This window comes from Rhodotorula graminis (genome assembly GCF_001329695.1).
Source record: "Rhodotorula graminis WP1 unplaced genomic scaffold RHOBAscaffold_3, whole genome shotgun sequence".
Taxonomy (NCBI): Eukaryota; Fungi; Basidiomycota; class Microbotryomycetes; order Sporidiobolales; family Sporidiobolaceae; genus Rhodotorula; species Rhodotorula graminis.
Window position 1 is genome coordinate 334,146 of NW_017264930.1, and position 11,849 is coordinate 345,994.

General features: G+C 67.2%; 4 protein-coding genes across 4 annotated transcripts in view; 1 reads left to right on the plus strand and 3 right to left on the minus strand.

Annotated features, from left to right (window-relative positions):
• Positions 1-1,010, minus strand: part of RHOBADRAFT_64594 (uncharacterized protein) — a 1,526-nt gene extending 516 nt beyond the window's left edge. Inside the window, exons 1-6 of the mRNA XM_018418520.1 lie at positions 947-1,010; positions 669-709; positions 591-599; positions 481-505; positions 288-412; positions 66-201 (exon numbers count right to left, since the gene is read on the minus strand). Of these exons, the coding sequence (XP_018272856.1) occupies positions 66-201; positions 288-412; positions 481-505; positions 591-599; positions 669-709; positions 947-992 (382 nt within the window). The 5' untranslated portion in view covers positions 993-1,010. The remainder of the gene's footprint in view (positions 1-65; positions 202-287; positions 413-480; positions 506-590; positions 600-668; positions 710-946) is intronic.
• A 232-nt stretch (positions 1,011-1,242) lies between these two features.
• RHOBADRAFT_48082 (uncharacterized protein) lies at positions 1,243-4,389 on the minus strand (the record flags this gene model as incomplete). The annotated part of the gene is made up of 14 exons (XM_018415091.1): positions 1,243-1,453; positions 1,564-1,610; positions 1,677-1,934; positions 2,019-2,246; positions 2,384-2,530; positions 2,595-2,671; positions 2,744-2,761; positions 2,827-2,909; positions 3,045-3,154; positions 3,414-3,498; positions 3,597-3,663; positions 3,798-3,951; positions 4,018-4,087; positions 4,220-4,389. The coding sequence occupies 14 exons, from the start codon at positions 4,387-4,389 to the stop codon at positions 1,324-1,326; spliced, it is 1,644 nt and encodes a 547-aa protein (XP_018272857.1). The 3' UTR covers positions 1,243-1,323.
• A 2,641-nt stretch (positions 4,390-7,030) lies between these two features.
• RHOBADRAFT_51800 (uncharacterized protein) lies at positions 7,031-8,988 on the minus strand. The gene is made up of 2 exons (XM_018416022.1): positions 8,746-8,988; positions 7,031-8,666 (listed from the first exon to the last, which is right to left on the minus strand). Exons 1-2 carry the CDS (start codon positions 8,923-8,925, stop codon positions 7,158-7,160), a joined length of 1,689 nt encoding a protein of 562 aa, XP_018272858.1. The 5' UTR covers positions 8,926-8,988; the 3' UTR covers positions 7,031-7,157.
• A 329-nt stretch (positions 8,989-9,317) lies between these two features.
• RHOBADRAFT_12232 (uncharacterized protein) lies at positions 9,318-10,276 on the plus strand (the record flags this gene model as incomplete). The annotated part of the gene is made up of 6 exons (XM_018412086.1): positions 9,318-9,374; positions 9,449-9,534; positions 9,644-9,745; positions 9,813-9,923; positions 9,993-10,060; positions 10,128-10,276. The coding sequence occupies 6 exons, from the start codon at positions 9,318-9,320 to the stop codon at positions 10,274-10,276; spliced, it is 573 nt and encodes a 190-aa protein (XP_018272859.1).
• Positions 10,277-11,849: the final 1,573 nt, after the last annotated feature.

The following is an 11,849-nucleotide window of genomic DNA, read 5'->3' on the forward strand; positions in this document are numbered from 1 at the left end:
GGGGGGTGGGTACCGCAGAGTCAGTTTCCTCCCGCACACGGCAGGAAATAGAGAGCGAGGGCGCACCTTGACGTCGACCTTGTTGCCGCAGAGCACGATGGGGATGTTCTCGCAGACGCGCTCGAGGTCGCGGTGCCAGTTGGGCACGTTCTTGTACGTGATCTTGGACGTCACGTCGAACATGATGATGCCGCACTGGCCCTGGGTGCGCAGAACGGGTCGGCGGGTCAGTGAACGAGTCGGGAGAAGGACGAGGGGCGGGGCGGGCGAAGAGGCAGGGGGCGCACCTGGATGTAGTAGCCGTCGCGGAGGCCGCCGAACTTCTCCTGGCCGGCCGTGTCCCACACGTTGAAGCAGATCGTGCCAAAGTTGGTGTGGAACGTGAGGGGGTGGACCTCGACACCGAGAGTGGCTGCGGGCGAGCGGACGAGGTCAGTCGGCCGGCCAGCGGAAGGAGGGTGGGAGGACGTGACGACGCACCGATGTACTTCTTCTCAAACTCGCCCTGTTGCGCGAAAGAGACCAGCAGTCAGTACTCTTGAGTCGAACGAGAGCCACAGACTCGGTCCGCCGCAGCGTCATCAACTCACGGTCAAGTGCTGCAGGCAGGGAGGGAGGGCAGGTCAGTGCGCAGTTCCAGACAGGGACACAGAGGAGAGTGGACGCACACGCTTGACAAAGGTCGTCTTGCCCGTGCCGCCGTCGCCGACTGGAGTTTGAAGGCGAGCGTTGAACGAGGTCGAGGGGGAGGGGCGAGGTGACACGGCACATGGGGCGGGTCGCGGCGGGGCGTAGGTGGGCGCAGATGGTTCATCAGAGAGGTACAGGGAATGCACGGCGCACAGGGAGGAGGGGGGAGAGGGGGAGCGAGAGGTCAGCTTGCTGCTCCTACCACCCCTCGGCCGCGACGAGCTCCCACGGCGTCGCACGGGGAAGGCGGACGCACCGAGGACGAGCTTAAAGGTGGGCATCGAAGCTTCCGGGGCAGCCATCTTGTCAGGTGCGAGTCGGGGTGAGCGAGAGGAGACGAAACGCCGCCCTCTTTTCCCTCGTCTCGACGAGCGCTCATCACGCTTCCATCCTCTGCCTGTGAGCGCTGTTGGAGCGCTCCTGATCCGCCGTGTAGTCACTCATAAGCCGACTCAGCCATCTCGCAACTCAGAAGCTCCCGGTCGAAATTGGCTCTCTCGCGTCGGCTCCTCTCGTCGAAAGCAACGCCGCAGAGCGCTCACGCAGTCTAGTCGCACATCGAGCTCTAGTGGGACGGCGTCTAGTAGTGTCTACAGAAGGAGGGCGAGGAAAGAAAGCGAGTCCAAGCCGGGCTCAGAAGACGACGTCCATCGCACGGGCCCACCGACTTTTGGGCTTGCCGTTCCCGCCCTCGTCGAGCTCGTCCTCGACCGTCCGACTGCCCGACACAAAGTCGAGCTCGGCGAGAGGACGAAGGGCCCACCTGCGAGGAGAGACGAGGTGTCCTGCGTCAGTGAAGGGACGCAGAGGGACGCCGAGGAGGAGAGGAGAGAAGGGACGCACTCGCTCGGCGGCAGGCGGCAGATCCACCGCTTGTAGACGTAGACGCCGACATAGCAGATTGGGCAGAGGATGATGGGCTGCGGCGGGAGGAGAACGTGAGGGCCTGCTCGACGACGAGGATCGAGAAAGCGAGAGGGACGTACAAGGTAGGTCGTGACAAAGTCGGCCGTGTCCCACTGGCCGTCGATAAAGACGGTGAACTTGGAGAAGAAGAGGATCACGACAATCATGAGGATGCCGTAGTAGGTGAGGTACGGCTGACACGGCGCAAAGTAGGGCAGGGCGCGGCGTTCGATCCCCTGGAGCTTGGCGCCGCGGTGGAAACGGACGTAGGTGATCAGGATACCTAGCCAGACAAGAAGACCCGAGATTGACGTCATATTGACGAACCAACCAAAGACCTGGGGCAGGAGACGAGCGTGAGACTCGGTCGTGGCACTGGATGAGAGGGAGAGAGAGAGAGAAAGAGAGAGTTGTCGACGCACCTCGCCTGCCTGCCCTGCTCCTGCCGCCATGTACGCCAAGAGCGCGAAAGCCGAGCTGACGATGATGCCGGCCCAGGGGACGCCCCACGAGGTCGTGCGCGACAGGATCCGGGGCGCATTGCCTTGCAGCGCGAGGCCGTGCAGCGTGCGCGACGCCGTGTACATGTCGGACGCCGCCGCCGACCATGCCGAGGTGAGGATCGCGGCATTGATGATGCTCGGGAGGGCCTGCAGGGGGAGAGAGGGGCGGCGAGAGGAGGAGAGGAGGGAAAGGTGGGAAGGAGGAGGAGCCGAGGACGGGGAGAGGGACAGTGGGTCAGGTCACGCTCCCATCGAGGCACGATAGTGGACGTCAGGAGACGCACCTTGATGCCTGCGTCCTGTATGGCGATGACGAACGGCGACGAGGCGGCGTCGCCAGTGCTGAGGTTCAAGCGAGGGTCGTTCGACGGGACGAGCAGGCCGATGATGAGCACCGACGAGACGTAGAAGAGGATGATGCGGATCCAGACCTGCGACAGGATGTCGAGAGTCAGTGCCGCCCTCTCGAGAAGGGGCAAAGAGGACCGTGCGCACCTTGCGGATGGCCGAGGGGACGGCGCGCTCCGGGTTCTTGGTCTCGGCGGCGGCAAGTGCGACGATTTCCGAGCCGACTGTGTGCGCGACGGCTCTGTGTCAGGTCGACTGCTCAGGCGCACGACCGGCGAGGGAAAGAGGCGACGCACTGTACGAGAAGGCAGCCTCTGCGAGCGGGAAGGACAGGTGTAAGCGACGACGTGGGAAGGAGGGACTGAGGAGCGTCACGCACGAGTCAAGACGGTCCAGAACCCGAGGAACTCGCCGAGGGAGCCAGGAATGCCGAGCAGGTGGACGAAAGGACCAGGGTCGCGCCTGTCGCAGGAGCTCGAGGTCAGTCTCGCGCCACTCTCGCTCGTCCGGCTCTCCTCCTTCATGATGAGAGTCTCCTCCTTCATGATGAGAGTCTCCTCCTTCATGATGAGAGGGGAAGAAGGAAGCGAGACGCACCAGTATCGGCCGCCGATGACCTCTCCTGACGGGCCTCCTCCCGCCGTCAGGACGATGCCGAGGATGACGAGCCCGACGATCGTGATGACCTTGATGCCGGCAAACCAGAACTGCAGGGCGAGCGACGTCAATCTCAGCACCAGGAGAGAGACTGAGAGGAGCGGACGCACCTCAGCCTCGCCGCTGCGTGAGCGAGAGGAAGGGGAGGAGAGGGGAGGAATAGGTCAGAGCTGCTCTCAGACACGCCCACACAGGCATACACGGTCGCCGTGCTCGTACGTGCAACCTCGGCAGGGGACAGCAAGCCGAGGAGGACGAGACGGCGAACGACCGGACGAAGGAGAAAGACGAGGAGGGGACGCACTAGACCCTCGAGCCGGCCATGTTGATGACGACGGCGCCGATGCCCGTGACGGTGATGTAGACGGCCGGGCTGGTCGTCTTGTCCCAGTAGCTGCGCGAGGGAGGACGAGTGTGAGCGAGAAGGTCCTTGCGCGGCTCGAGCGCCGCACGCGGCCTGATCTCGCGACGGGAGAAAGACTTAGGGCGCACCTGATGAGCACGGCAGACGCAGAGAGCTCGGCGGGTAGTGCGAGGAGGTAGTCGTAGGCGTTCCACCCTGCGACGAAGGAGAACACGAAGGAAGTCAGCGGACGGCTCAGGATCGACTCGAGGAGGCCTGCGTCTCGCCGAGGAGGCCTCAAGCCGACCTAGACGCAGGATAGAGCGAATAGAGGAGAAGAGAGTGCTCACAGCCGACCGTAAATCCGAGCGGGACGTTGACGAAGCGAGCGGCGAGGGTGACCTGGCCACCAGGGATGGGCAGCGCCGACGCCATCTCGCCGAGCGCCACCATGACGGCGTAGACGATCGTGCCCATGATGCTGTACCCGAGGAGGAGGCCGAGCTGCGAGAGGGACAGGGTCAGCTCTGACGAGGGGCGGAAGAGAAAGTGCGAGAGATCGAAACGGACTGGTCCTCCTCGCTCGAGCGCCGTGGCCGTGCCGAGGAACAGTCCGGTCCCGATAGCGCCTCCAATCGAGCTGCAGGAGGGAAGAGAGAGAGGAGGAGTCAGTGGGTGCGCCGTCAGAGCAGCTACAGTCGCAGCGCGAGAGCCTCCTCTCGCCCTCTCGCCGCCACCTGGGCGAAGGAGAAGAGAAAGGGGGGGGACGCACATCATGGCCACATGTCGGCTCGACATGTTGCGCTTGAGGTTCTGCCCCTCGCCGACCGCGCCGACCGCCGCTGGGCCCGAGAGCACCTCCTGCTTCTCGACGTCCTTCGCGCCGCTCCTGCGCGACGGCGAGCGCTCGACGACCGTGGGCGCACGACTAGACGTCGACATGCTGGACGTGCGGGGCGAGAGGAGAGGAGCTGGAAGGCGCGTCGAGGCGAGATCGGGCGAGAGAGGAGGCGGTGCGGCGCGCGCGAGAGGGGAGAGCGCGAGGTGGCGACGACGGCGGGTCCGAGGGTCGGCGCGCGCGGGTCGGGCAGTGGGCGAACGTCGACAGGAGGTGCACAGCGAGCTCGTGAAGCACAAGGCAAGCCCGAGACGAAAGTCAAGCCGGCCGCCGCGCTCACTTTTGCGATCAAAAAGTTGCGGGGAGGGCTAAAGTCCGTCGCTCGGCTCCGGCGACGCCTCGTCGGCGCGCCCTGAGCGTCGATCCTCCTGCTCTGGTACCGCCGCCGCCTCGCGCCGCTGCGCCGCTCGCCAACTCTCGACGACCCGGGCCGTCGCACCGCCGGCGAGCGCCTCGTGCGCCCGCGAAGCCGTGCCGAGACCCTCGTCCTCGCCGGCCGACCCGGGTTCGACGCCTCGCTCGTCGCGCACACGCTCGTAGAAGAGCAGGAACGGGTTGGCGCGCAAGGCCTCGTAGATGCTGGACGGGTCGACCGTCTCGTCCGAGATCCGGTACCAGTCGGGGAGCGCGGCCGACGAGCTCGCTCGCTCGTCGTCGGCGCCGAGCGACGGCCCGCATGTCGAGTCGGGGCGACGACGGAATGCGACGTAGTGACCGAACGAGTGCGAGCCGTAATGTACGACGAGCGAGGCGAGGCGGTAGACGTCCTGGAGGTCGGGCGGCGACGCGTCGGCGGAGGAGGAACGAGGACGAGTGTCGGCGCCGTCGCAGTACGGCGCCAGGTTGAGGTATTCGGGGAAGGTGACCTGGCACGAGTTCTTGATCGCGCCCGAGTAGCCGTAATGGGTCGAGCGGCTGAGGTGGATCGTGAGAAGCTCGGGCGTCTGCAGGGATGGGCGCTCGCTGTCAGGTCACGGTCGCTCGAGACAGGGAGAGATGCAGGGGACGCACACGAGCAAACCGATTGACCTTGCCGGCGGCCGACTCGCTCTTGTCCATCGTGATGTCGACGCCCGGGTCCTTCTCAAAGTCGGCCGCGTCGACGATGTCCTTGACCCGGTCGACGAGCTTCTGCACCTTGCGCCGCCGGTCCTTGCGCGACGCCGTCATCTTCTTGCTCTTGCCGCCCTCGTCCGTGTTGGGCGGCAGCTCGTACGGGTTCGGCGCTGCGCGAGCGGCAGAAGGCGTGCTGGGCGAGGCTGGAGGTGGTGCGACGAGGGCGAGGCGGTCGCGCTGGCCCTCGAGGCGGGCGAGCGTCGACAGCATGGCGCACCGGCGACAGTCGTAGCTCGAGATGAGGTCGGTCTTGGTGTACTCGGCGAGGAGGTCGTGCAGGGAGCAGTGGGCCTGTAGGAGGTCGTCATGTCAGTTCTGGACCCGACGCAGTCTGCGGTACAGCCGCAAAGAGAGAGTGGACACACTACAAGAGGAACGTTGAGCATCAAGAGCTCAGCCTCGACGTGCCGCGTGTCGCGAACGTAGCCGCACTCGAAGCACTTGATGCGCTGGCTCTGGAGCCAGAACCACGGGTCCGTCTCGGGCCTCCTGCTCCTGCGCTTGCCGAGCGCGATGCCGAGTCCGGCGCGCAGCGTCGCCGCCTCGGCGAGGCCCGTGCCTCGAGCGGCGGCGCGCTCCTGGGCGACGACGAGCCGGCGCGACTCGTCCTCGACGGCGTCGCGGATCATGAGCCACAGCTCGTGCGCGTCCTGCTGCTCGCTCGTGGCGAGGAGGCGGCGACGGGTGGGCGACGAGTCGGCGAGGGCCGAGGCGAGCTCGACAGGTCGCAGAGGTTGCGGGCGAGAGGGGGACGGCGTGTTGAGCGCGTCGAGGGTGGCAAGGAGGGAGGAAGTGACGGGGAGGGACAGGTCGAGCTCATCGGCAGAGGTGACGAGCTGGTCGAGGTAGGCGAGGAGCGCCGGGAGGGAAGCCATCGACTGGTGGGGGCAAACGGAGGGCTGTGAGCGAGGGCGGCGAGTGGGAAGGGGGAACGAGGTCGACGCACCTGGAGCGTCGCGTTGAGGAAGCAGAGGTTGCCCGCCGCGTTTAAGAGGCCCGGAAAGTGTTGTTCTGCTCGAGGTGCGGAAAGTGAGCGTCACTCGTGAGGGGAATGATGGAGGGAAAGGGGAAGGGGAAGGCGCACCTGCTCCTGCCGCGCCAGCCTGTGCCCGAGTCCTCACCATCTTGGCCTTGCCGTGCGCCTGCGTCGCACCGCCCGCGAGCGCCGCGAGACCCTCGCCGTCGCCGGCGCCGCTGCCCCACCCGTCGGTCTTGTCCCAGTCGAGCTTGGCGAGGCCGCTCTTGCCGAGGAAGGACGACACGCCGAGTGACACCATGTCGCCGAGCTGGGCGAGCGACTCGAGTGGGGCGGTGAAGAAGGGGAGGCCGAGCAAGGTCGACAGGGCGATGAGGAGGAGGGTGGTTGCGACGACGACGCCAGACAGGCCAGAGAGCAGTGGCTGCAGGTCGAGGGTGGTGCTGTACGTGTCGAAAGAGCTGCTGCGGTACCCAGAGTGGCTCATGCTCTGCCCATCGCAGCGTGGTCGACGGCCAAGGCGAGTTGGCGAAGGCGAGCCGAAGTGTCACACCAGCCTCTCAAGCTTTCGCTCGGTCGCTGCAGGCCGAAGGTCTATGGACTAGAGATGGTACTGCAAGGCACTGCCGAGTACATGGTGCGAAAGAGAGAGAGAGCAACGAAAGCGCGTCCACCTCCTCGGCGCGACGACGAGGTCGAGCGCCGTCGCACGCTCGACGATCAAGGCTCCCAGCCCATCGGCACAAGCACGAGCGAATCGTCCGGCTCGCCCGCTCCTCCCGTCGCCGTCGCCGCCGCCGCCGCCTCGCCGTGCGCCGCCTCAGGTGCCGTGCTCCTCACCCTGCGGCTCCTCGCGCGGTGCAGCGCCTCGACGACGGCGCGCATGTTGCCCGACGGCTCGCCGACCTGCTCGACGAGTGCGCCGTCGGCCGGCTCGAGCTCGGCGGCGGCCGAGGGCGCAGCGACGCCGAGGTCGGCGTCGGACGAGGCGCCGCCGCGCAGGGGCACGACGCGGCGCTGCGAGCGAGCGTGCGCCTCGGCGATCGACGCGCTCGTGCGGCGAGCCGTCGCAGGCGCCGGACACGACGCCTCGCCCGCCGCCGCGACGGCCGGCGGCGAGTGCGCCCGGCTCGTCTCGGACGTCGACGCGCTCGTCACCGCGAGCTCGGGCAAGGCTGCGGTTGCCCTCGTCCTGCTGCGGGCACGCTCGGCGGCCGCATCGCGGACAGCTGCGACATGCGGACCCGGCGCCGGCGCGTCCGCCGCCTCGACTGCGTCCGAGCGGCGCTCGGCCCGACGATGCTGCGCAAAGTCGACGAACGCCTCGCTCGCGCCCTGGCCAGCGTCCATGTCGACCTCGACGTCGCGCGACTGGCCGTCGCCGATGTGCTCGACGAACGTGGTGCGCCAGATGCCGTCGCGCCGGTTCTCGACATGCGGCGCCGGCCGGCCGGGGCCAGAGCCGAACGAGTAGGCGGGGCGGATGCTGCGCGGTGCGAAGCCGCGCGCGCCCGGCTGCACGAGCCAGCTAGAGTGTTGCTGCCGCGACGAGCGCTGCTCGGCCGGCGGCCTCGAGGTGCGCGTGCGGGCGCGAGACGCCTCGTCGGCGCGCGACAGGACGCCCGGGTCGCAGCGGATGATGGCGCGCAGGAGGTCGAACAGGTCGGCGGCGGCGATGGGCGCGTCGTGCCACGGCGAGTCGTTGAGCGCGGCGACGAACGCCTCGAGGTTGTCGACGTGCGACGGGAAGGGCAGGGTGAGGAGGAGGTTCCACAGCTGCTCGAACGGGACGACGCCGCGCATCGGCGTGCCCCTGATCGAGTGCAACTGGTTGTAGAGCGTGTACTCGGTGCCGTCGGTGCGGTCGGGCCCGGCGAGCCGGCGGCCGTCGTCGCGCTGCGGGCTCAGGCCGCCGCCGCCCGCGGTCGTCGCGCCCTGCTCGACGCCCCTCGCCACCGCGCGCTCGTCGGCCATGAGGCGTGCCGGGGTGCCCACGGGCTCGAGGTTGCGCACGAACGCGATCTCGTCGTCCGATTCGGTCTCGCTCTGGCTCGCGAACAGGCGCGAGACGGGCGCCGGGTCGTCCTGGTCCTCGCTCGAGGACGATGCGACTCGTCGGAGCCGGCGCAGGCGCGGCTGGGCAAAGGCGGACACCCACGTGGCCGAGGTTGAGGCGGCAGGGCCAGAGTCGGTGCGGCGGACCTTGCGCGGGCGGCGGGTCGTCGTCTCCTGCGAGAGGTCACGGGAACGAGGGTCAGCCTGCACCCTCTCGAGTCGACAGGTGCCGCACAGGGAGACAGGGACGCACGTAGAGGAGGACCTCGACCGCGCGCAGGCTCGCCTCGTCGCGGATGTCGAGCGACTCGCAGAAGTGCTCGTAGGTCGACGCGGGTCCTCGGCGGCGGGGCGACTGCATGGCGGCCTGGAGGAGGAGCTTGACCTTCTCGAGGAGGAGCGCGTCGTACGCGGCGGGCGAGAGCTGGCCCATGTTGTCGCCACGCGGGAGAGCTCGAGGCCGACTGCGACGACGAGCGCGACGAGAGGCGGGTGCTGCTGTCGGTGGTGGTTGGTCGGGGTAGGGTGGTCGAGCGCGTGCGCTGTACGGCGAGGTGGTGCACGTGAGGTGAGGCGAGGGGAGGGGAGGGGAGGGAGGACGGGAGGAGGACGACGTCGACGAGAGTTGGGAGAGAGCTCGAGTACTGCGAGTCCGGGGGAGGCTCGGCCCGGGGCAAGGGGACGCTCAGCGGTTAGCCGACCACGTTGCGCGCGGCGAGCGAGATCTCTCGAGCGCGCGGTCGGAGCTCGGGAAAACGACCAAGTCCTCCTCCTTCTCTCCCTTCTCCCCCCGTACCCGCAACCCCTCGTACAGCACCGTACATCATGTTGATCTACAGTGACGCACTCACGGGCGACGAGCTCATCTCGGACGCTTACGACGTGCGTTGTCCGCTTGTCCATCCGTCCTCTCCTCGTCGAGCTGGCTCCTGACCCTCGTTGCACCCTCGAAACAGCTCACCGAGACCGACGACGTCGTCTACGAGGCCGACGCGACCATGATCACCATCAAGGAGGGCGCCGTCGACATTGGTGCCAACGCGTGAGCTCTCCCCATCCTCCTCCTGGTCCCTCGTCCTGGTCCCTCCCCCCTCCTCGCTCTCCGCACCTGCCGTGTCGATCACGTCGCTGACCCACCTCGCACCTTGCAGCTCCGCCGAGGAGGCCGAGGAGACCCTCGAGGAGGGCGAGCAGCGCGTCAACAACATCGTCCACTCGTTCCGCCTCACCGAGACCCAGTTCGACAAGAAGTCGTGCGTCCCCTCGCTCTTCCTCGTCGCCCAGGGACTCGAGACTGACCCTGCTCGACGTTGCGCACAGGTACATGACCTACCTCAAGGGCTACATGAAGGCGGTCAAGGCGCACCTCGCCGAGACCAACCCGGACCGTGTCGCCGCGTTCGAGAAGGGCGCCGCCACCTACGCCAAGAAGTGCGTCCCTGCTCTCTCTGCCTCTCGTGCGCGAGGAGCCCCTCGCTGACCCGCTCTTGCGACACCCAGGGTCCTCGGCAGCTTCAACGACTGGCAGTTCTTCACCGGCGAGTCGATGAACCCGGACGGTATGGTCGGTGAGTACTCGCAGCCCTCCCCTGTCCCTCTCTTGCGCACCGAGACTGACTCGTCTCTCTCCCACAGTCCTCATGAACTACCGCGAGGACGGCGTCACGCCCTACATGGTCTTCTGGAAGGACGGCGTCAAGGAGGTCAAGGTCGTGCGTCTTGGCCCCTCCCTCTCGTCCACGCCTCGCTCGGACATGTCGACTGATACCTCTCTTTCGCAGTAAACGACCTCTCGACGGCCCTCCTTTTCCCCTCTCTCCGTGGTCCTTCCCCGTTTCACCCTGCCGACAGCTGTTCCCAGTCGGCATTTTCCTTCTTTCCCTGCCTTTCCCTACACTCTAGTTGTAGCACCGCGCCGCATTACACTACCCCGTCGTTCACACGCGCTCACTTTCCCTCGCGAGAGCTGCGAGAGAGCGTGCGGTAGAGGTGCGAGCGAGCACGCGCATCCCGTCGAGCAGCGAGTTGTCGTCTCCCGTGAGCTCCGCAAGCCCGCTCGCCGCTTTGCAGTACCTCGAGGATGATCCCGCTGTGGCAGGCGAGAGCCAGCAGGGCACGAGAGGGCTATCGGGCTCGAGGCCGTCATCGGCGGACAGTCGACCTTCGCCGCGCCGGCTTGGCTCCTCTCGACAACCGCTCGCTGCCTCTGCCCAGCTCGGCACTGCTGCAGAGCGCGCACGCAACCTCCTCGATCGCCCGCCGTCTGCGCACAACCAGCTGCCAGCCCGCCTCCTCTTGCCGGACCAGGTCGCCGACGAGCCCACCTCCGCCTCGCTGCGCCAAGATGGCGACGGCCGACAGCCTGCGCGCGCGCAAGGACCAGATCGTCGCCCAGTTTCACGAGCACGCCGACCTCGTGCGCGACGTCCAGCGCCAGGCCATCGCCGAGATCCTGCCGGCCCTCCGCGAGGATGAGGGGTTCGATGAGGCTGCTATCGCGGCGGGCGAGGCTCTCCTGCGGGACCGAGGTGCGCCCAAAGCTCTCCTTGCCCTCCCCTCTGCATGCGGGAGCTGACCTGAGCTGTCCCCTTTCGCGCGCCCAGTGACCGTCTTCCGCTTCTGCCGGCGCGCGCGGTTCTCGCCCTCTGCATCGCTCAAGCTCCTCCACGCCACGGTCCACTGGCGCCTCACGTCGTCGCTCCAGTACCTGTCGCCGGCGACCGTCGACCCGCTGTACCTCGACCAGCCCCTGTTCTTCTTCCACCCGGACCTCGTCGACCGGTTCGGCCGACCCTGCGCCGTCCTCAACCTGCGCCACGTCAAGCGCACCGACGACGGCACGCTCGACGCGCTCAAGGACTATGCGCGCCTCGGGTGGGAGATCGGTAGGCGGTACTTGACCGACCTGAGCCGCCGAGCCGCCGAGGGAGGCGACCCCAAGCTGCAGATCGTCGTCATTGTCGACCTCGAAGGCGCAGGCATGTCCAACCTGGTGCGTCCACCCTCCCAGACGTCCTCCCTTTCTCGGCGACAGTCGTGACTGACTCTTTGGCCCCTCCCTCGTCGACAGGAAATGGAACTCTTGCCGTTCTTCCTCGACCTGCTGCGCTCGCACTTTCCCGGCATGGTCGGCGCCAGTGCGTCCTCTCCCTCTCCTCTCTCGTCGTCTATGCCTGACCGTCGTGCGTCCCGCAGTCTTTGTCCTCAACTACGGCTGGGCCTACGCCGGCATGTGGCAGCTCGCCAAGCGGGTCCTGCCCAACACGGCGCTCGAGCGCATCCTGTTCCCGTCCAAGGCCGAGCTGCTCGAGTTTTTCGACGAGAAGCACTTGCTTGTCGGTGCGTCCCTCTTTCACT